We start from the raw sequence: 23,332 nt of genomic DNA, 5'->3' as shown, positions 1-23,332 counted from the left end.
TCATGGGGTGAAAAGCAGCTTCAAGGGGAGTGACTTTGGAGGAAGGGAGGAGAGGGGACAGCCAGAGCAGATAAAAGGCAAGCACCTCCCCCCCCCATTGTTCCATCATCCAAAATCACAGGCTGCTTTTCATTATAAGAAATAAGCATGCCAGGGCTCCGTTTGCCAGCATGGTGCTCTTCAGATGTTGCTGGACTGAGCTCCCGTCAGCCCACCAGCAGGGCCAGTGGTCAGGGAGAGCCGCATGTTATCTATCTCTGCCTTAAAACAGTTCCCACTCCTCCACCCGTCATTATAAGACACGGCTGAAGGCGTGGCTTGTTTTACTTTTTAAGCTTTTATACCTCACTTCTCCAGCTTCCACGGGCTGCTCAAAGCAACTAAAATAGCGAAAATAATGACACAATAATTCAATAGTTGAACAAGCAACACAGTATATAAAGCTTCCAAAGAAAAGAAGACGAAATGGGAAGAGCAGATCCATTGTCAAGCATGGGCTGATTTTTTTTTTTTAAGAAAAATGGTTTGCAAGCTTTTAAGGAGATGAAAGAGAAGTGCTGGCATGTAGTCAGAGCCATTGTAAGGGAGTGATTTAGCTATCTCTTGACTCTGGTCACATAATTTAAAGGTAAACGGAGGGCATGTAATTTCTGCTAAGCAGATCCTAGAAAAAAAAAGTGTGTTGTATATGTTCAACAATGAATGCCACCAACCGCAAAGGTGAAGGGCAGGCTGTGCACCACATAACGCCTTAATGTTCATATACATGCATTGAGAGGCAGATGTGTTGCTGGAATCATGATGTTTTCTCCTCTCCACTCAGTTTCTAAAGACTTCCTGGAGAGAAGGGGGCTGGGTGGCAGTTTTCATTCAGATCTCTGCACACTAACACATAAAAAAAAAAAAAAAGCTTTCTTGGCAGCCAAACTAAGAACAGTGAGAGGTGTTAGAAAACAGGGAGTTCTGTTGGAGAAACAATTGGAAACTCAAGTTGTGCAGACTCTGGAAAATATAAAACCTTCTTACCCTCTGGATGCAGACTCTCAGTGCTTTCTGTTGCAAAATCAATACAAGCACGAGGCTTGTTTCACGTGACAAATGCAGAGGATAATTTCCGAGGGGGCAATTAGGTAAGCCTTAGTTGTTGCACATTGCTCATCATGCAAATGAGATTTCTTCCACAAAAACGGGGCTCTTCTTCCAAACGTGGTGGTGGCTGATGCCGGTTGGGACTGTGGGATGGAAGGCAGGGAACCCAAACAGCAGGTGGAGCAAGAGCCAATGGCAGGCAGAACCGACTCATTCTACCTGAGACAGAGGAGGGGGAAGTTAACAGGGCTACCCTCCGCACTGGTTGTAGGGAGGCAGGCAGGTTGGGGCTGGCTGAGGGCAGAATGAGGTTGTTGGGGCAGTGGTTTGCTTTCCATATAGCCAGGCATGCAACCCTTTATACACTGCTAAACGTCTGCCCATGTGGAAAATCTGAAAAGGAGAATGGATACCCTTGTAAGACTGGTCTTCCCAACTTGTTGCCCACAAAACTGAATGCAGGCCAAAAATAGCCATATATTTTTCTCCCTCTCCCATAATGCTAGAACATGGGGCGACATCCTGAATGTTGGCAGATTCAGGATAGACAAGAGAAAGTACTTCCTCACATAGTGACAGCCAGGGGTGTAGTCATCAAGGGTCTCAGGCAGTCTTAGACCACTTACTTTTTTGGGAGTCCCAGCAGGGGGCCTATGTCTCTCCAGTGTCCTATGAGCCAATCAGATGGAAGGGGAGCGTGTTAGCCACTGAGAAGAGTCTTCTAACTTGCTTCCTTGTTGTTTCCTGCTGATTGGAGCCAATCAGAGTTGAAAGGAGTTCCTATTAGTTCCTACTTCAAAAAGCCAAGCGGTGAAGAGTGAAATACTGCAACTGCAGAAGAAGAGACAATGAATCCTGATAACACACCATATACATCATCAGGTAGTTTGGTAGCAGCAGGAGATAAATGTGTAGACAATGAATTCAGGAATTCAAGCAATATCTCTGGCAGTGAGAAAATACAGTCAAATGGTGACAGTGACAGAGAAGCAGAAAGCAGTATTCAAGCCTGGACAGATTATTCTGTAATCTTAGAAGGTTGGATAATCTTAGAAGGGGCGATGGCTGTGACTATCAGGAAGAGACTCTGTACTTCTGAATTTGCCACTACACTACTGGCGACAGCATCTAGTTAGACTATGGAGTGTTGCTTCCACATGATGTAGTGATGATGACCACCATTTCAATTTCAGTAGGCAAATTCATGGAGGATAGGGCTATCATACCATGGACCGCGAAAAAGACAACTAATTGGGTGTTAGAACAAATTAAACCAGAACTGTCACTAGAAGCAAAAATGATGAAACTGAGGTTATCATACTTTGGACATGTAATGAGAAGACATGATTCACTAGAAAAGACCATAATGCTGGGAAAAACAGGAGTAGAAAAAGAGGAAGGCCAAACAAGAGATGGATTGATTCCATCAAGGAAGCCACAGACCTGAACTTACAAGATATGAACAGCGTGGTTCATGGCAGATGCTGTTGGAGGTCACTGATTCATAGGGTCGCCAAAAGTCATAATCGACTTGAAGGCACATAACAACAAGGGCTATCAGTGGCTACTAGTCACGATGGCTATGTTCAGCACTCCACTGTTGGAGACACTAGGTTCTCTGACTATCAGTTCCTGGGAATCTCAAGTAGGGTGAGTCTCTTTCATGTTCAGGTCCTGCATGTGGACTTCCCATAACGGGCATCTGGTTAGCCACTGAGAAGAGGATGCTGGACTTGATGGGCCATTGGAAAAATCCAATACAATTCAGAGGAGGAGAAGGAGAGGAGGAGGAGTGGGTAGGTGCAGGTAGGCATCCCTTAAAGCCCCTGCTGGAGCTGCCCCCACCATCTATGAGCAGGTATAGGAACCTATCCCTGTTCTTTCCATGTCATTCCTACCTCTGGTACCAAAGTTTCTGTTAAAGAAGGAATGTCCAGGAATGCATCGACTCTGTTAACTGAGTGATTACTGTATATTGCTGATGGGCTGCTGAGACAGCATGCCTCTGAATGTCTGCTACTGGGAACCACCAGTGGGAAGTGATGTTGAGCGCAGGTCCTGCTTAAGGACTTTCCATTGGGGCATCCGGTCGGCTACTGTGAGAACAAGATGCTGCATTACATAGACCATTGGCTTGATTGCTGCAGGCTGTTCTTATGAGTTTTATTTATTTATTATGTATTACATTACATCCTGCCTTTCCTTCAGGAAGCTCGAGGTGGCATATATGTTTTTTCTCCTCTTTTTATCCTCACAACAACCCTGTGAGGTAGGTTAGATTGAGTGACCTGCCCTAATGAGGTCACCTAATGAGCTTCAAGGCCAGATGGGTTTGAACCCTGCTCTCCCAGTTCCAACTCTTAGTCTTAATCATCATACCACAGTGGCTGAGGTATATTTGCCCAAAGGACAATGGAAGTAGGATGGACCCCTATTTACCTAGGTTCCTTTTCTTTTTTAATTTTAAGAAAGGAGCACAGCTGTAATAGGACACAATATCTGTGGAGGATTGTAAGAAATACAAGTGGAATATGTTAGATAGGAGTGAAAAATTGGGCCCAGCAACTCCACTGCCATGAAGCTTGTGTCTAGAATCATAGAATAATAGAGTTGGGATCAGCCTGTAAAGCCACTGAGTCCAACCCCCTGTTCAGAACAGGAATCCAAGTCGATTTTCACCTCCAAGATGCCTGAAGGCAGTTTAGGAATGCATGGGGCCTGCCGAGCAGGCAATGGCACTCGACACTGAGCATTGCTGGAAACGTGCACAGAGCGTCCACCTCCTTGCAGCCGCAGCTGCTTTTTAAGCCTTTGAAACCAGACTCCAGCCCACCCTGTGCCTTTTTGGAAGGAAAGAATGCCGTCCTTGCAAACAAGGGATTGAAAGAGCAGCTGTGATCGCGGTCCTGTGCGCAGCGGGTGATCTGCCTGGGCACCTATTTATATCTCCTTATTTTAACAAGAATGCCCCACGGCAAAACAGCAAAGGATAGGGCAGAGATATATGTGGAGGAGGTGATTGTGGAGCTGACAGATTGCCTTTTCCCTTCACTCTGCCACCATCACCACTATTCTAAGTCCATTTTTAATGTTTGCAGATATTTATTACCTATATATAATCCGATTGTAGCATGGGCCAGTCCACCCTTGGCCTGATGTCCCAGGGACCAACCAGGTGCTGGACAAAGAAGGGTGCTTTGAATCTGGGAAAGGGGATAGGCAGCTGGCAATGGGCTTTGGAAAAACATCCTCCTCTCTTTGTCCTCTAACTGCCGCTTAGAGATTTAGGGCTCATCCACATGGCAATGTAGTGTGTGTCTGGTGCTACTTGCATCCCTTTGTAATTCACATGGTTCACATGACACAGGCAAGCAGAAGCTAGAACACAGTTTCCCCCTTTAAATCCATATCACCCCAATCCAATTATAATGCAAAAAGGAAAGGAAACAGTCTCAGCTTTGCTGCGCTCCTAGTGTAGGCGCTTCGCTTCAATGTTTGCTCCCACTGGGAGAGGCATGCAATTGACAAGAAACAATGAAACTGACAAAAAAACCCTCCACATCTCCATTAGCAATATGAATACTCAGGAGGGAGTAAACATGTAAAATTGGGGGGGGGCACAAGGAAACAGCGATACTAAAGTTTTCCAGAGGAATGCCTACTTGTGTGAAAGGAAAACAGTGGACTGGAAGCTGCCATTGGGCAAGAAGTGTGGACCTTGAAAGGCTATTGTGATGGTAAAAGCAGCTTCTTTAGTATGAAGTTAGGCTCCCATGTGGATAAGCCCAGCATTCCTTGTCCAGGAGACCAAAAGAAGCCAAATCCTGATAACTGGCCAAGCATAGAGGTTTTTAGCATTTGGAGACCCCTTGCCAGAATGTGTCCTGCTGCAGTCTCTGCATTTCCCAGTCTTATTTCAGTTCTCCACATTTCTGCATCAATTTGCAATTAAAAAACAAGTCCTCATGAAAATGTATCAATTTCCCATGGGGGTTTTTTCCTCAATTTTTGTAATGTAATTTCCCCCAATATAATGTACCTTAAATGTTATTTCCCCTAATATAATGCATTTTATGCACACATTGCAATAGCAGATGCACTTTCGTACACATTATTTAGGTGGATGCACACATATCACAATCCCATCCCATACATCAAAGATGGGAACAGTAGCCTCATTCTGAGCGACTTGGAATCAGGCTGGGGGCCAAATGCAGCTCTCCCAGCTTCTATCTGGCCCTCAGGACTCTCCTCACACCACACCCCCTCTCTAACCACAACCCTCTCCCCAGGCCCTCACTGGCCCTGCTTTGCACGCTCCTTTTGCCTGCCTGGAATGTTAGCTCTACTAATGCCTCTTGCTTGCCTAGATGGAGGATAAAAGAAATCTGAAAGTTTCTTCCCGATTCCTTTGCCACCCCCTTTGACCATCCAAGGATGCTGAGTCTACATGGATGGTCCCTCTGTGTGTGTTAGGAGTCTAGTCAAGTTCAGCAATAACAGGAAGGCCTCGGGTTTCCCCCCACCCCGGGGTCTGGACCATGTGGATCCTTCCTCCATCAGAGTGAGGTAGAGAAGCCGTGCCCACAACTGCCTAGTGAGGTTGTTTGCTTCTGTTTATAAGCTTTTTGCCACCACCTCCCTTTTCTTCTAGCTCTGGTCAGGGAGGAAGGCCAGAGCTGTGAGCCAGATCTCTGCCTGGGTGAGATAACGGCCAGCTGGATCCCTCCTGCTTCCATGGATCAGGGCCATTTGCTTTCTGTGTATTTCTCTTCAGGCACAGGTATGTAGCCTCATTCCAAGCGGCTTAGAATCATAGAGGTAGAGTTGGAAGGGGCCTCTGAGGCCATCGAGTCCAACCCCCTGCTCAATGCAGGAATCCAACTTAAAGCACCCCCAACAGGTGGCTGTCCAGCTGCCTCTTGAATGCCTACAGTGTTGGAGAGCCCACCACCTCCCTAGGTAATTGGTTCCACTGGCGTATGGCTCTAACAGTTAGGAAGCTTTTCCTGATGTTAAGACGAAATCTGTCTTCCTGCAACTTGAGCCCATTGTTCCGTGTCTTGCACTCTGGGATGATCGAGAAGAGACCCTGGCCCTCCTGTGTGTGGCAACCTTTCAAGGATAAAGAGTGCTATCATATCTCCCCTTGGAATGATGATGATGATTTTACATTAATTTATGTACTGCTTAATGCCAAAATAGCTCCTAAACAATTTGACACAGAGTCACCGCAAGCCACAACACCAAATTAAAGATTTTTAGTAAGAGCAGAATTTAAGAGACAAAAGGGAAGGAGCACACCACTTTAAATCTGCTATTCTACAGAAGACTGTTAGAGAGACTCCTATGACATACAGAGGGGCCATGCATGTCGAGTCAGCATCCTTGGATGGTCAAAGGAGGTGGCAAAGGAATATGGGAGAAATGTCTATATTATTATTGTTGTTGTTAAATTTCTTACCCACTCTTCACCACAAGGTCTCAGGGCAGGTTACAACAATATATAAAAACAATATTAAAATATTTTAAAGCCATTTATAATCATAAGAATAGGGTGGGTCCTAAAAATACACAACTCATGACAAAAGCTGTACTATGAAGGTGTAACACACTGAATCTAAGGGACAATGGGAACGTAGAACAGCACTTTAAGAAAACAAACAGTAGGAAGCCTGCTATTCTATGGCCAAGACTGTTAGAAAAAGTCCTAGCACACACAAAAAGTGTTCGAGCCCATGTGGCCTCGAGTGACAGGCTCCCAAAATGACCTGGGTTGTTATTACTGTATCTGGCCTAGTGGCTTCACAAAACAACTTTTCAATTCATTACTACTGTTAAAAAGTGATTAGTAATGTTCTAGGCCTGTGTCCCAACAGCAAAAGGGGGGTTATGGATTCCAGATTCCAAGGTGAAGTTTTTGTGGGCCTTTGCTCTAGTGACGCAGTGAACTGCTGAAGTTCCCTGTTCAACAGGATTGTGACCACACTTTTGTAACCACAGTAAAAGTCCTTTCTTTTGAGACAAAAGATCCAATTTGCCATTGATTTCTAGGGCAGTTTCCTGGCTGTCTCAGCTGTTGCTCGCATTTGTATCATCTTCCAGATGTCCCTCCTTCACAAGGCACCCCATTGTGCTTTTTGGCTGCAGAAGAACCATACCCGTTCAGTTGCAACAACACTGTTCCTTCTGTTTCTCTCCAGTTTCCCCATCCCCTCCTCAGTTTCACCTTCTATTCCCTTAGCAGCCTGCTATGTAACATACCTGCAAAGACAATCCCATCCCAAACATTTAGGAGAAGGCGGAACGCATTAACCTGGTCCATGTTGGATGCCCAGGAAGAAATCCCACCTCTGTCACCATCTCCAAAATAGGTTGTGGAAGGGCTACAAGCTAAAAGGCAGGTTGAAAGCAGAGTCACCACTAGACATTCACCTGAGCTCTGTTAGGCATCAGACAGATCTCCGGTCAGATAGCTTTGGAAGCAAAGCAAGACTTTGGCTGGGAAGGAGGCAGAGGAGACTGAAGAAAGGAAGAAGACAGATTGCGTTATAGAAGAGCGAAGACTGTGTTGGAGAGTCAAGGTAAGTCTGAGAGCACACCAGTGGAGACTGGTGGCTCCAATGTCAGTGGGGCAGTGAATCCTCTCCGGGTTTTGGTTAAAACTTTCAGCACCTTGGATAGCTCTGGATGAAAACCCGGAGCTGGAGCACACTGAAAATTGAACAGGGCTGCATGATTGAGGACCCACCTGGCCTTTATTTATTTATTTGTTGGTTGGTTGGTTTATATCCCGCCCTTCCTCCCAGTAGGAGCCTAGAGTGACAAACAAAAACTCTAAAAGCACTCTAAAGCATCTTAACAAACAGACTTTAAAATATATTAAAACATCTTTAAAACATATTAAAACATCTTTTAAAAAAACCCTTTGTATTGTGGCTTACCAGGTGACTAAAACTATAAGAGCTCCCCTAGATCAGATCAAAAGCCTAGGTAGTCCATCATCCTGTTTCCTATAGTGGCCAACCAGAGGCAGTGGGGAGGCCACAAACAGGTCACATGTACAAGAGCCCTCTCTAATTGATGCTCTTCAGCAATTGGTATTCAGGGGCATACTGTCTCTGGACCTGGTCGTAGTATTTTGTCATTAATGGCTAGTAGGCATTGATAGCCTTCTCCTCTATGAATTTGTCTAAGGGCTTTTCCCCTATTTTTTTGGTGGGATTTAATGACATACAGGTTGTGCAGTTATAGGTTGAGCAGGTGGTCTTGTGGAACACACCTGCTTCCCCCAAAGTTTGGACTTTTTGTGATAAGGAAAGTGGTGATGAGAAAATGTAATGGAACATGTGGGATTAACACTTGAATTAGCACATCGTCATCTAACCTTCCTGGAAACAAATCAGAATGAATGCTCGTTAAATAGCCAACATCATCTAATCTGCCTGCAAACAAAATGGGAAGAATTCAATAAACAGGTGGCCTGAAAGCCCCCTAAGCCCCCTTAAAGGTGGTCTAAGTCAGTAGCCATCCCATTCACAACATCTTGCAGAAGCAAATTCATTCGTTTCAACTATGGACCATGTGAAGAAGTGCTCACTTGTCTTTTTCCTGCATCTCCAGCCAATCCAATGGGTGATTCCAGGTTCAGGTTTTATAAGAGAGGGAGAAAAACCTCTCTCTGAACCCACTTTCTCCACACCATGCATAATTTTATACACCTCTGTCATGCCACCCCTTACTCACCTTTCCCCCCAAAACTAAAAAGGCCCAAACACTATAAACTTTCCTCTTAGGGACACGCTCCAGCCCTTTAATCATTTTATCACCCCTTTTCTGAACTTCTTCCAGCTCTGCAGTACAGTAGGGCCCCACTCATACAGCGGGTTACATTCCGGACCCCCGCTGTAAAGCGGAACCCATTGACTAACATTGACCAAAATGGCGCCCAACAGCAAAAAAAAATACCATAAAAGCAGAACAAGCGCCGTAAGAGCGGGGCCTTTCTGCAATTGACAATCGCTGCTTTAGCAGAAAGCTGTAAAGCGAAGCGCTGTAAAGTGGGGCCCTACTGTATCCTTTCTGAGGTGCATCCCAGCATTCTCTTTTCTCAACAATCCCAGGCAGGCTGAAAAAACCTACAAACTGCATTATTTTAGGGAAAATTGCTTTGCAAAAATCTGCATATTAGGGGAAATTGCTTACAAACATCTGCTTATTAGGAGTGATTCACTGATAAATTTTCATAAGAATTCTTATTTTTTAATTGCAACCTGATGTGGAACTGAACTTAAGTTTGGAAGAATGAGAAAACAAGAGAAAATGAAAATGACAGACTCGCCCACCCTAGTCTGAAGAAATGTCAGCCAGAATCTCAATTTGATGTCCATGAATGCAGGAGTAGCCAAGTGGCAGCCTGTGGACCAACAGTGCTCTGCGAACTTCATTCAAGTGATCCGCATGCTGGCTGGGGCTCACAGGAGTTGTAATCCAAAATGACTGGAGGGTGCCAGGCCAGCAAAGGCTGTTCTAAATAATCACTAGCAAATTGCACACTTTCTCTTTAAGATGGCACCTTTGGAGCCTTTTGGGTTCACTCAGACTCTGCATTAGCTTCCACCTCAGGCTTAGCTTGGCAGGAGAAGGGAGCGAGAGAGCCAGGAATTCTTTGCTCCTAAGAAGCTGCCTCTTTTGTTCCAAGTCCCTGCAAGGGTTCCATGCCACCACCACCCCGAGCCTCTCCGTGCTGTACTGCAGAGCCACCCCGACCCTCTCCGTGCTGTACTGCAGAGCCACCCCGACCCTCTCCGTGCTGTACTGCAGAGCCACCCCGACCCTCTCCGTGCTGTACTGCAGAGCCAGAGATCAGACAATTTCCCATTAAGGACAAAGAAAGAGATGTGAGTTTTCAGCGTCTCTATTTGTGGAAGCTTATTTCCCTCAGACCAAAACTCCTAGTTTAAATCATATTGCCTGTATGTTCCTTCTTTCTTTCTAGGGATATCCCACTTTCTTCGATCCAGGATGGTCTCCCATCCATGTACAGACCAGACCCAAACTGGCTTAGCTACAATCAGGTGTGGACTTCCCTTGCCTTCAGGCCATTTGTTCTGATTTCTTTACAGGGTGGTTATATGACAAGGGGCATCCATCCTGATTTGCTTGTGGGGTGTTTGTTTTTCAGTGCCATTTCCCCGTCACTTTCCAAACCACATAAAATCTGGGTTTATTTTAAAGTGGAACTGTTGCACCCAGGGCAGCAGAGCCCTTTAATCCACTGTAATTGCTCAAACCTAACATTCCGGTATGTCCTTGAATCCCTCCGGCAACATGCCGACCGTCTAGAGGCACCTTCATGCACTTCTCTTTGCTGCGTGTTCAGCGATGATGTCGATTGTCCCCAATTTACTGCTCCAGAGCAATCCTCCCAGTCCGGGCAGGGGCAGCTCCAGAGGAGTATGTCCCAGGGAAGCAATTCAATACTGCTGACCCAGAAGCCGGAGGCCTTGCAGCATCAATAACCAGGAAGTAACGTTACGAGAGAACTCTGCCCTGTGGATCAGGTGCCTTGGGGCTGCTGGTTTCTCCCTGTCCTTGTTCACTGTGCCCTGAATTAGCTTTGGCTGCTGCTGCAGCTGCTTCTCTGGGCCATCGTTTTGACAGGCAGCTCCCGGGCCAACCCCCCTCTCTGCAGTGCTCCTCCAAAATAAAAATATCTGCAGCCGTCCACTGTCCGGTCTTTGCTAAACTCGCACCAGGGACCTACCAAGGAGGGAACATCCAAGGGCCTAACACTTCTTTTTAAAAAAAACAAAACAAAAAACAGCAACACTGGACCAGGTGCTTTAACAGGAGAACAAGTTATCTTTTTCTTCATGACTATATAAACTTGGGACTCTCAAAAAAGGGTCACTCCTGCCTCCTTCGCTCCCCACCTCTTAACTCCAAGGTTCCTTTTATTCTCCAGGCCGGTGGTGGCGTCGGCGAATTCTGTCAGCTGTTTTCTCAAGGTCAGTGAGAGGGAACTTGCATGCTACCAAGAGGGTGGGTAGGGCAAGCTCTGGGGCGTGATTTGAGTTTGCAGCTCTTTCTTCCTGCAGTCCCCACTTGTGAGTGGGACGTGCCGTCGGCATGGCTGGTTAGTAAAGGGTTAAATGGCACCCGCCTTCTACTGGCATGAGCAAATGAATTTCTTGTTTAAGAGAACTGTAAGGATTTCCAACTTTGAAGGTGCTGCCTCCGGCACCAGCGGTGCAGAACCATAGATGTAAGAGTAGCGCAGCTCTGAGGGATTCCTGGCACCCCATGCACGGGTGTGTACATTGCAGCAAAGCCAGAGGCAGATGAAGGGAGCTTGTTTGAAAGGGCCACAAAACTTCCATGGTGTCTTTCTGTGTTTTGGGCATCGGATGCTGTCCCAGGAACAGGATTGCTTCTGCTATCACATTGCACATTGCAGGCTGCAGATAGAGCAATTGCTAAGCTAAAATTGGAAAGGACGGCTGCTTTGCAGATGCGTTGATTCTCCCTCTCCCCTCCCCTCCCTCACACCAGTTACAGTGGCACTGCCTGCCTTATGCTCCATTAACTGACTCCCTCTCTCCCCATCACGATCAATAATGAAGCTTACCCTTAAAAACACTCAGTACAATTGATGCAGACTAGAGTGAAGGTTAGCTGAGAGAATTGACGCCGCTGATCATTTCTTCCAGGACCAAAGAGGGTTTCTTTTTATGGATGCAGACTCTGGCCTCATTTAGGGTGGTGGAAGGCCCTCTTTAGATCATAATGTGCATCACTTCACTTCAAAAATGTGGTGAGCCACCTCTACTGCATTTGGGGGCCCTCCTGCTCATTCTGCTAAGCGGAACCCTTGGCGTCTGCCCTAAGTTCCTTGCCTGATGGCACCCTATGCAGAAGCATAAGAACATAAGAAGAGCCTGCTGGATCAGGCCAGTGGCCCATCTAGGCCAGCATCCTGTTCTCACAGTGGCCAACCAGGTGCCTGGGGGAAGCCCGCAAGCAGGACCCGAGTGCAAGAACACTCTCCCCTCCTGAGGCTTCCGGCAACTGGTTTTCAGAAGCATGCTGCCTCTGACTAAGGTGGCAGAGCACAGCCATCATGGCTAGTAGCCATTGATAGCCCTGTCCTCCATGAATTTGTCTAATCTTCTTATAAAGCCATCCAAGCTGGTGGCCATTACTGCATCTTGTGGGAGCAAATTCCATAGTTTAACTATGCGCTGAGTAAAGAAGTACTTCCTTTTGTCTGTCCTGAATCTTCCAACATTCAGCTTCTTTGAATGTCCACGAGTTCTAGTATTATGAGAGAGGGAGAAGAACTTTTCTCTATCCACTTTCTCAATGCCATGCATAATTTTATACACTTCTATCATGTCTCCTCTGACCCGCCTTTTCTCTAAACTAAAAAGCCCCAAATGCTGCAACCTTTCCTCGTAAGGGAGTCGCTCCATCCCCTTGATCATTCTGGTTGCCCTCCTCTGAACCTTTTCCAACTCTATAATATCCTTTTTGAGATGAGGCGACCAGAACTGTACACAGTATTCCAAATGCGGCTGCACCATAGATTAATACAACGGCATTATGATATCGGCTGTTTTATTTTCAATACCTTTCCTAATTATCGCTAGCATGGAATTTGCCTTTTTCACAGCTGCCGCACACTGGGTCGACATTTTCATCGTGCTGTCCACTACAACCCCGAGGTCTCTCTCCTGGTCGGTCACCGCCAGTTCAGACCCCATGAGCGTATATGTGAAATTCAGATTTTTTGCTCCAATATGCATAATTTTACACTTGTTTATATTGAATTGCATTTGCCATTTTTCCGCCCATTCACTCAGTTTGGAGAGGTCTTTTTGGAGCTCTTCACAATCCCTTTTTGTTTTAACAACCCTGAACAATTTAGTGTCGTCAGCAAACTTGGCCACTTCACTGCTCACTCCTAATTCTAGGTCATTAATGAACAAGTTGAAAAGTACAGGTCCCAATACCGATCCTTGAGGGACTCCACTTTCTACAGCCCTCCATTGGGAGAACTGTCCGTTTATTCCTACTCTCTGCTTTTTGCTTCTTAACCAATTCCTTATCCACAAGAGGACCTCTCCTCTTATTCCATGACTGCTAAGCTTCCTCAGAAGCCTTTGGTGAGGTACCTTGTCAAATGCTTTTTGAAAGTCTAAGTACACTATGTCCACTGGATCACCTCTATCTATATGCTTGTTGACACTCTCAAAGAATTCTAATAGGTTACTGAGACAGGACTTTCCCTTGCAGAAGCCATGCTGGCTCTGCTTCAGCAAGGCTTGTTCTTCTATGTGCTTGGTTAATCTAGCTTTAATCATACTTTCTACCAGTTTTCCAGGGACAGAAGTTAAGCTAACTGGCCTGTAATTTCCGGGATCCCCTCTGGATCCCTTTTTGAAGATTGGCGTTACATTTGCCACTTTCCAGTCCTCAGGCACGGAGGAGGACCCGAGGGACAAGTTACATATTTTAGTTAGCAGATCAGCAATTTCACATTTGAGTTCTTTGAGAACTCTCGGGTGGATGCCATCCGGGCCCGGTGATTTGTCAGTTTTTATATTGTCCATTAAGCTTAGAACTTCCTCTCTCGTTACCACTATTTGTCTTAGTTCCTCAGAATCCCTTCCTGCAAATGTTAGTTCAGGGTCAGGGATCTGCCCTATATCTTCCACTGTGAAGACAGATGCAAAGAATTCATTTAGCTTCTCTGCAATCTCCTTATCGTTCTTTAGTACACCTTTGACTCCCTTATCATCCAAGGGTCCAATTGTCTCCCTAGATGGTCTCCTGCTTTGAATGTATTTATAGAATTTTTTGTTGTTGGTTTTTATGTTCTTAGCAATGTGCTCCTCAAATTCTTTTTTAGCATCCCTTATTGTCTTCTTGCATTTCTTTTGCCAGAGTTTGTGTTCTTTTTTATTTTCTTCATTCGGACAAGACTTCCATTTTCTGAAGGAAGACTTTTTGCCTCTAAGAGCTTCCTTGACTTTGCTTGTTAACCGTGCTGGCATCTTCTTGGCCCTGGCGGTACCTTTTCTGATCTGCGGTATGCACTCCAGTTGAGCTTCTAATATAGTGTTTTTAAACAACTTCCAAGCATTTTCGAGTGATGTGACCCTCTGGACTTTGTTTTTCAGCTTTCTTTTTACCAATCCCCTCATTTTTGTGAAGTTTCCTCTTTTGAAGTCAAATGTGACCGTGTTGGATTTTCTTGGCAATTGGCCAGTTACATGTATGTTTAATTTAATAGCACTGTGGTCACTGCTCCCAATCGGTTCAACAACACTTACATCTCGCACCAGGTCCCGGTCCCCACTGAGGATTAAGTCCAGGGTTGTCGTCCCTCTGGTCGGTTCCATGACCAACTGATCTAGGGAATAGTCATTTAGAATATCTAGAAACTTTGCTTCTTTGTCATGACTGGAACACATATGCAGCCAGTCTATGTCCGGGTAGTTGAAGTCACCCATTACTACCACATCTCCTAGTTTGGATGCTTCCTCAATTTCATATCTCATCTCCAGGTCTCCCTGAGCATTTTGATCAGGGGGACGATAGATCGTTCCCAGTATTAAGTCCCTCCTGGGGCATGGTATCACCACCCACAACGATTCTGTGGAGGAGTCTGCCTCTTTTGGGGTTTCGAGCTTGCTGGATTCAATGCCTTCTTTCACGTATAGAGCGACTCCGCCACCAATACGTCCTTCCCTGTCCTTCCGATATAGTTCATATCCAGGGATAACCGTATCCCACTGGTTTTCTCCATTCCACCAGGTCTCCGTTATGCTCACTATATCAATGCTCTCCTCTAAGACCAAGCACTCCAGTTCTCCCATCTTGGTTCGGAGGCTCCTAGCATTAGCGTACAGGCACTTGTAAGCAGTGTCTCTCTTCAAGTGTCTTTGGCACTTGTGGTTAGGCCTGTGGTAATTTTGCTCTTCTGAATTTATATCCTGTGTCCCTGCTCTCACAATGCCTACTTCTAGGCCTACCCCTTTTAAAATTTCATCATTTCTTTGGTTTTTATCCCAGGGGGGAGGTTTATTCCGAACCGGACCTTTCTCAGCTCCTGTCGGGTTTCCCCCCTCAGTCAGTTTAAAAGCTGCTCTGTTACCTTTTTAATTTTAAGTGCCAGAAATTAACAGCAGGGACTAGGAACTGTAACAATTCGTAGCTCCGACCACTGCCAGCCCTCAGGGTTGGGGGAGAGCTTCAATTCAGTTTGCATTTAAAGGGAAAGTTACCTAATCTGCACTAATCTGCGAAACGGCATGTGAACTGAAGCACAGTAATCCTTCAAAATTCAAATTTCTCTGAATTTTGCAGTGCAGTTCTCCAGTGTGTACAAAATGCATATATAATGTAATGCGTACAAAAATGCACATATGAGGGTCATGCATATGTTAGTGAAGATAACATACAAAAATGTATTGTTTGCCAAATGTGTATATTAGGAAAAAATGGCATACAAAAACATATATATCGGGAAATTTGCACTTACATTCTGATGAATTTTCATGAAGACTTTAAAAATTTTTTTTTATTTATTACAAAATTGCAATCTGTTGCTGAAACTAGGAAAACTGAGTTTAAAGCAGGAAAAATTAGAAAGGGAAAGAAACTGAAATGGGTCAATCCCTTCAGCCTTGCTGCCAGGTGGCTCTTTGTTCTTCCCACTCCATCCTCTGGGCTCTGCAATGCCTCTGCAAAGCCATAACTGCAGAAAACAAAAAAAAGTCGTGTCCTTGGTTGCATGGGCCTCCTAAAAAATTGGGGCCCGTTCCAATCAGAAATTAAAGCATTCTGAGATGGCAGGTCTGCATTCGATCAAAGAGCTAAGCACATACCTGGCTCTGTCCCACGGATGGGAAACCTGTGACCCTCCGGGTGTTGCTGAACAACAACTCCCATCATTCCAGAGTTAGACCATTGGCCGCGCTGGCTGGGGCTGATGGGAGCTGGACTCCAGCAACATCTGGAGAGCTACAGATTCCCCAGCCCTGCTCTGTCTCATTGGAATCTATAGGGTGCAGAAGTCAGTGTGTCAGACCAGTGTTAGAAGGGCACCGGAGCTGGGTTAGTTATTTTTTTAATGGTTGGTAGCCCTGGAATCAATTCTCCGAGACTTCCGGGAAGGGTGACTTAGCCTGTGCCTGCTTTTGAGACGGGCTCCTGCCTCAAAAGAAGCTTATTCAGATATATCAGTCAGTTTTTTCTTTTTTTTTGACTGATTAAACTTCTCCCGGGTAGGGAGAAACGAAGAGATTAACCTCAAAGCCTATTTTTGTTGGGACGACCAGATCTCATTAATTTATGGGACGAGGTCCAGCCGACGAAGGTGGGACGGATTTTCAACAGCAAGCTCTATCTGATAAAGCGAACGTACATCTTATCTTCTAAGAGAGAACGCACTAACAGGCAAGCACCCTTCTTTCTATATTTTTCTTTTACTTGACTTAAATTGTTGCTGTTTAAAAGAGATTTGCCAGATTGATCGGTTTTTGACATCTCACTGGGGAGCCATAACTTCTCTCTGCTACGCACTAATTAATAGCTTATCTCTGTTTTTGTTGCAAAAAGCTGTCCTGGATTTGCATTCTAAAGATATACACAGAAGAGGGATTTCTATTCCAGATTTTTATTTTGAAGAATATTATATTGTCTGAGACTACTCTCTTTTTGGTCTATTTTATTTTGACGAATCTGTTTCTTGACGACTGCCATTAATTGTTTCGATCCTGGGAACTGCATTTTGTTTACTTAACTATGGAGAGATAAGGCTGTCTGCTCTGTTTATACTGTGATGTCACCAAGTTTGGAGTATTAACCCAATTGTTGCTGAAATAAGAAGTGGTTTTCCTATATTTTTCTTTTAAAATGGCAATTAAGAAAGTGGCTGAGAATCTGGAAATAACTATGTTTCAGAAAATAATGGATGAGATTGAGATAACGAAACAAAACCTGCGACAGGGTTGTAAGGAGCTGAAAATTGAATTGAGTAAAATGACGCAGGAGATTAAAGATATAGGGGTCCCTGTGAGAGAGGTGACCCTGGAAGGGGTCCCTGTGAGAGAGGAGACCCCGGAGATTGGAACAAACGTGGAACAGGAAAAAGATTTGGAGTCTATGGACTTTAGAAATAAAATCTATTGTTTGGAGACACAGGAGATTAAAGATATAGGGGTCCTTGTGAGAGAGGAGACCCTGGAGACTGGAACAGGGGTCCCTGTGAGAGAGGAGACCCTGGAGACTGGAACAGGGGTCCCTGTGAGAGAGGAGACCCCGGAGATTGGAACAAACGTGGAACAGGAAAAAGATTTGGAGCCTATGGACTTTAGAAATAAAATCTATTGTTTGGAACTCAATGTTATCTCTGAAGAAATTAATGAAGATTCTAGAGATAAAGTTATCAATGGCATGGATAATCTTCTGGACTGGAATGATGTGATGGAGCCCAATATAGAGAAAATCTATGGAATTAACTGCAGCCATGTGACAATGGAAAAACTTTCAAGAGATGACCCAGTGTATTTTGAAAAAAAGAACAGAGATATGATTTTACAGCAGTATTTCAGCAACCTATTCAGAATGGATGGCAAGAAAATATTTGGGATAGAGGTAATTCCCATCAGACTCTTACTATATGACTATGGCTTTGACAGCAAGATTATTATGGAATACTGATAATGGAAGATTGGATACTGAAATTACTGGACTTAACAAGACTACTGAAGATGGAAGATGGAAAATGGAACTAATAGGGATAATAGAACAATGGCTACTGAAATTACTGAACCTAACAGATTCTGATGTGATGGATTAATTGAAATGTTTATTTTGACTATGGTTATGACAATAAGATTATCATAATTAGTAATGAGATGGATTAATCGATATGCTTATCTGGAAAAAAAAAATTGATAGATATATTTCTTAAAGAACTGAAACCTCTCTTTGACTTTTTGTGGAAAGAATAAAGTAATGTTTATGAGATTTGATGACTAAGTAAGATAACTATTGGAGGAAAGTGATTTTATAATATGACTTAAGAGACAGGATTGTTATATATTATAGACTTATAACTGATCTGATCTTTGACAAATGGGAAGTCAATATTTTACTCTTTATTTTTTATTTTTATTTTTATTTTTATTTTATTTTTATTTTTTTGTTTAACTATTTTTGATTTTGTTTTTTGTCTTTGAATGTTTTATGATTTCGTCTTGTATGTTTTATGAAAATTTGAATAAAAATTATTGAAAAAAAAAAAAAAAAAAAAAAAAAACAACAACTCCCATCATTCCAGAGTTAGACCATTGGCCGCGCTGGCTGGGGCTGATGGGAGCTGGACTCCAGCAACATCTGGAGAGCTACAGATTCCCCAGCCCTGCTCTGTCTCATTGGAATCTATAGGGTGCAGAAGTCAGTGTGTCAGACCAGTGTTAGAAGGGCACCGGAGCTGGGTTAGTTATTTTTTTAATGGTTGGTAGCCCTGGAATCAATTCTTAAGAGGACTTCAGTGTTGTTGTTTTTAAATCATCTGCTACAAAGACACACATACTTTAAAATGCTGAACAAACATTAGCTCTGGCTTCCCTGCATCCAGTATGGGGTAAATCCAGTACAGAATTCTTCCTTTCTTTCTTACATTACATTTATATCCTACCTTTCCTCCAACGTGCTCAAGGTGGCCTACAAATATGATTCTCCCCCTCCCGATTTAATCTCACAACAACCCTGTGAGGTGGGTTAGGCTGAGAGACAGTGACTAGCCCAAGGTCCCCCAGTGAGCTTTATGGCCTAGTTGGGATTTGAACTCTGATCTCCCAGATCCCAGTCCAGCACTTTCACCACTGCACTACAGTGGCTCTTCCTTTGTGGCCTTATAGGCTCCCTCTGATTCTATGATTACATCTTAGGCAAATGAGAGGGTTCTTTCTGTCTTCTGCCCAGTCGCAGGGCTGGCCCAAGACATTTTGCTGCCTGAGGCAAAGGACGGAATGTTGCCTCTCTCCATATCCATGTTCAAAAAGCCAGCTGGACTGGCAGAGGAATCTGACTTCAACGCTACAAATGGGGCATCATCCCCCACTGCAGCTGCAGGCAGCAGATGAGCTCAGAGCCGGCCAGATGACACATACGCAGGGGTGTTCTCCAACGAGGGGTGTAAGAGGGCAGCGATATCCATTCTGACTTATATTCAGTCACATTCACACCATGGATTCAAAGCACATTTGAAGCACATGTGCTTTAAATGTGCTTTAAATGTATGGTGTGGCTGAGGCCTTCCATCACAATCAGCGCTGCTTCTGTTCCTCTGCAGTTCAGTTTCCACCAAATACTCTATTATTCGCCTTGCTGTCTGTCTGCTCTTTAATGTTATGTATCTTACATTATGTAACTTACCTATCTCCAATTCCTCCCCATCCCTCAGCACCTGCCACTGTCAGCAGATGCCTCACTTTGTCTAATGGTAGGACCAGGCCTGCCCCCACTTCCATCATCATGCTTTTCCCTGCCACCCCAAAAGTCGGAAAGCCAGCGATACAGAGCAAGGTAAACCTGCTGTGTTGGACTCCTAACTCCCATCAGCCTCAGTCAGCATGGCCACTAGTCGGGGATGATGGGAGTTGTAGTCTAACAGCATCTAGAAGGCCGCAGGTTCCCATCTCCTGTGGAATTGTCCTGATTGAGGCTGAAGTCACAATGAATGATCCCACGCCAATCTGCTGCCACTTCAGGTTGCAGGAGATTAATAGGGACACAGAGCTTGTGCACATCAACAGCTATGTATACACCAAACATACGTTTAAAGCACATTTATCCGCAAAGATTCCTGGGAACAGTAGTTGGTTAGGGTGCTGGGAATTGTAGTTTGGCAAAGGGTAAACAACAGTTCCCAGGACTCAGTGGGTGGTGGAATGTGCTTTAAATGTATGGTGTATATGCAGCCTTGGTATCACAAGCATGTGCATGCATATATATTTCATTTATCCACGTGTAAAATAATAATAATAATATTTATGATAAAGCTGTAAGCGGCCATAAGGCATTTTGATAAGCCTTTTGCATCAGTTGCCATAAGTAACCTGAGGTGGCAAACAGTGGCAGCCGGGAAAAACAGAAGGGTCGAAGATGAAAGGGGAAGCTGAGGGCTCCTTCAGGCATCCGGCTTATTTAGCATGCATCCTGATTCGCTTGCTCAACGCTTATGCGGCGGTTAGACAATGTCCGTTTTTTACTGTGCATCTGTTTTGATTTCTTTGCAGGGCGGTTATATGAAAATGAGCAGCCTGATTTGGCTGTGCGGTGGTTAGACACCTCCCTGTGAATCAGCAGTGGCTGGTCCATGAGGGCAAATGGGGCACTGCCCCACCAACCTCAGCCAGCCCCAGCCAGCCTCCAAATGCCTGCCTTCATATATCCAGTCCAGGGGGAGGCCCCGGCTGCCAGCTTCGTCCTCCTTAGGCTCAGTGTTGCTCTTTGGAACTCAACAGGAAAAAGGAGGATAGAAGCAAAACTAGCCCCAGTTGGGTCTGCCTGTCATTGGCTCCAGGTCCACCTGCTGTCGGGCTCTCTGCTTTCCACCCCACCAGCCCCAATGGGCAGCAGCTGCTGCTGCTGTTGGTCATTTGTTCATCCCACACTTTTGAGCACATTTCCCTTCACTGGATGAGGTACATGGCATGAGGACCTTGGGAAGGACCTTTTCAGTGGTGGCTCCTTTCATGTAGAACTCTCTCCCTACTGAGTAGGGCTGCCAGATTCAGGGCCTGAGACTGATCCTGTATCTTTAGGAGAAGAGAAAGTCAGCTAAGTGTAGGTTTTCTTGCAACACTGTAATGGGAAAAACCACAAGGTGGAATTCTCCCTTCCCCTGCACAGCTTTTAAAGATACAGAAGACCTCTTGGAGGCTGGGCCTGGCAACCAAGAGGTCTTCTGTATCTTTAAACGTTGTGCGGAGGGAAGGGAGGATTCCACCTTGTGGTTTTTCCCATTACAGTGTTGCAAGAATACCTGCCCTTGGCTGACTTTCTCTTCTAAAGATACAGGATCAGTCTCAGGCCCTGAACCTGGCAACCCTACTACTGAGGCATGTCTGGCCCCATCTCTTTATAGCATCAGGTGGTTGGTAAAGACACAACTTGTTTGGAGGGCATTTAGAGGAGGAGAGGCATGACTGCTGCTGCTTCTGCTGCTATTGGTAATTGTCATTAAGAGGTGTTGTGTTAATGGGCTGTGTTATTTTTATGGATTCTTATGTACTTGTTTTTATTGTGAACTGCCCTGTGGCCTATGAGAAGGGTGGTATATAAATAATCCAACTAAATCTGAAGTTCGAGATCACTCTGTTGCAGTAGTGTAGTGTCAAATTCAGAAGTGCAGGGTCCCTTCATGTTAGTCCCATCCATGCCCCCTTCTCCTTTTTTGCTGCTGGGTTGAGAATGAGATCCTTGTTAATGACTTCTACCACAACTGTATTTGTTTTAATTTTTGCAAGCTGCCTTTAGTCCCAGTTCTGGGGGAAAGGTGGGATATAACAACAACAACAACAATTATTAACTTGTTGCAACCTGCCCTGGGATCTGCTGCTGAAGGGCGGGTTATCAGTCATCATCATCACCATGTACAGAAATTAAGCAGATGCCGTTTCCCCCACGAGTTATATTTTGGCTGGAAAATCTTTGCCTTTTAATTTTTTGCAGGCTTCTTTTAAGGGAATAGGAAATGGCGAGTGTGTGTATTTGTGTATGTGTGAAATACCCATTATACTAGGGATAGTTGGATGCTGTACTAGGAATTTCTACCCTGTGCAGGTGTGTGATGCATTTCTGTGGCCAAAATAATTTTACTGACACCTGCCTGTTATAACCCACAGCCAGATCCATGGAACGCTAACCTATTGTCTCCCCGCTTCCCTCTTGCTACAGATCTGGATCCCCTGGAGTTGGCTCCTGTGGTCGTGGTGGTGACCCCCCAACATGGCTGTGAAAGCGGCCTTGCCTGCTTATGAGCTGGGGCTCTACGCTCTGGTCGTGTCATGCGCCATCGCGTATAGCGGGCAGGAGATCTTCGAAAGCTCAAGAGGTATCTGTTCTAGTCCCATCGAGGCCGAGGGAGTGGTGCCATGAGTGGGTTGGGCCAGAGGCGGGGACATGCCTTTTTTCTGCGCTCCCTATAAAACCGGGCTGGGAAAACTTTTTCAGCCAAGGGGGGTTGCATTCCTTTCTGGGCAAACTTTCTGGGGGCAACACACCTCTACCTTATAGTTTAGTTTTTACTGTTTAGCCCAGTGATTCTCAAACGGTGCACCCAGGCACACCAGTGAGCCCTAAGAGGTGGCTAGGTGTGCCTCAAATATTATGAAAGTATATTTTGAAAACGAGAAGAAACCCATTTGTATAGGGCAAGTACTAGTTTTCTATAGTTTATTTTTATTCATAGTACACAAAGTGCACCAGAAAATTTTTATGTTTTACAGGCGCTGCGAACCAGAAAAAAGTTTGAGAACCACTGGTTCAACCCTTCGATGTTTGATATGTTTTTGCTTTGTACGTTGCTCAGAGTGGCTGGGTAACCAGCCAGATGGGCGACTAATAAATCAAATAAATAAATAAAATGGTGGGTGGTGCCAGAAGCAAAAGTAGGTGGAGCAACAAATTTACTCACACATCCTCTATGTTCTCCACCCAGGGAAGCAAGAACCATGATCAGGATGCATTCTTGCACAAAACACTTGCGGAGGCTGCAAAACGGGGCTGGTGAGGGGTATGGCCTGTGGAGAAGGGGTGTGTCTCGGGGAGAGTGATGAGAGCAGAGAGGCCTGGAGGGCTTCATTCAGTCCCCAGGCCTGAGGATCCCCACACCTGCCTTCAAATAATATTCTTGCAAATGTGGCCCATTGCAGAAAAGAAAAAAGGACTATTTTAAACAGTTTAGGCTGCATCCCAGTGGAAGCTGCCCTCCCAGTTGACTTGGTGCTCTAGCGCTAATCTGGAAGTATTCTCCTGCACTGGAATCCAGCACGGGATTGGATTGGTGGAAGAATTATTCCTGCAAATAATTATTCCATGCGGGCGTGCAGGCTCCCAGAGCTCACAGCCACTTTGCTCCTCCTCTGCCACGACGGCACGTGGAGCTAAGCCAAAGTTTGGCTTTGCATGCCATTGGAACTCGTGGTTAATCTCTCTCTCC

At 45.0% G+C, this 23,332-nt stretch overlaps 1 protein-coding gene and 1 long non-coding RNA gene across 4 annotated transcripts in view; one reads left to right on the top strand and one right to left on the bottom strand.

Annotated features, from left to right (window-relative positions):
- Nucleotides 1-500: 500 nt before the first annotated feature.
- Nucleotides 501-10,722, bottom strand: LOC133365406 (uncharacterized). Of its 2 annotated transcripts, none has more exons than XR_009758205.1 (4): nucleotides 10,383-10,722; nucleotides 7,525-7,611; nucleotides 1,716-1,920; nucleotides 501-1,482 (listed from the first exon to the last, which is right to left on the bottom strand). It is a non-coding gene; the product is annotated as an uncharacterized LOC133365406 (long non-coding RNA). The 2 variants fall into 2 exon arrangements; XR_009758204.1 differs by having other exon boundaries at nucleotides 501-1,308.
- A 73-nt stretch (nucleotides 10,723-10,795) lies between these two features.
- The window catches only part of HHATL (hedgehog acyltransferase like), a 39,051-nt gene continuing 26,514 nt past the window's right edge, over nucleotides 10,796-23,332 (top strand). The window contains exons 1-2 of one of the 2 annotated variants that reach the window (XM_061587235.1): nucleotides 10,796-11,099; nucleotides 22,069-22,225. In XM_061587235.1, the coding sequence (XP_061443219.1) occupies nucleotides 22,120-22,225 (106 nt within the window). In that variant the 5' untranslated portion in view covers nucleotides 10,796-11,099; nucleotides 22,069-22,119. Of the gene's footprint in view, nucleotides 11,100-16,476; nucleotides 16,555-22,068; nucleotides 22,226-23,332 lie in introns of those variants that run through there. The other variant, XM_061587237.1, reaches the window with a different exon arrangement.

The sequence above is a fragment of the Rhineura floridana genome, chromosome 10 (assembly GCF_030035675.1).
Source record: "Rhineura floridana isolate rRhiFlo1 chromosome 10, rRhiFlo1.hap2, whole genome shotgun sequence".
Classification (NCBI taxonomy): Eukaryota; Metazoa; Chordata; class Lepidosauria; order Squamata; family Rhineuridae; genus Rhineura; species Rhineura floridana.
The sequence above is the reverse complement of the archived record's forward strand: the minus strand, read 5'-3'. Positions and strand labels throughout refer to the sequence as shown.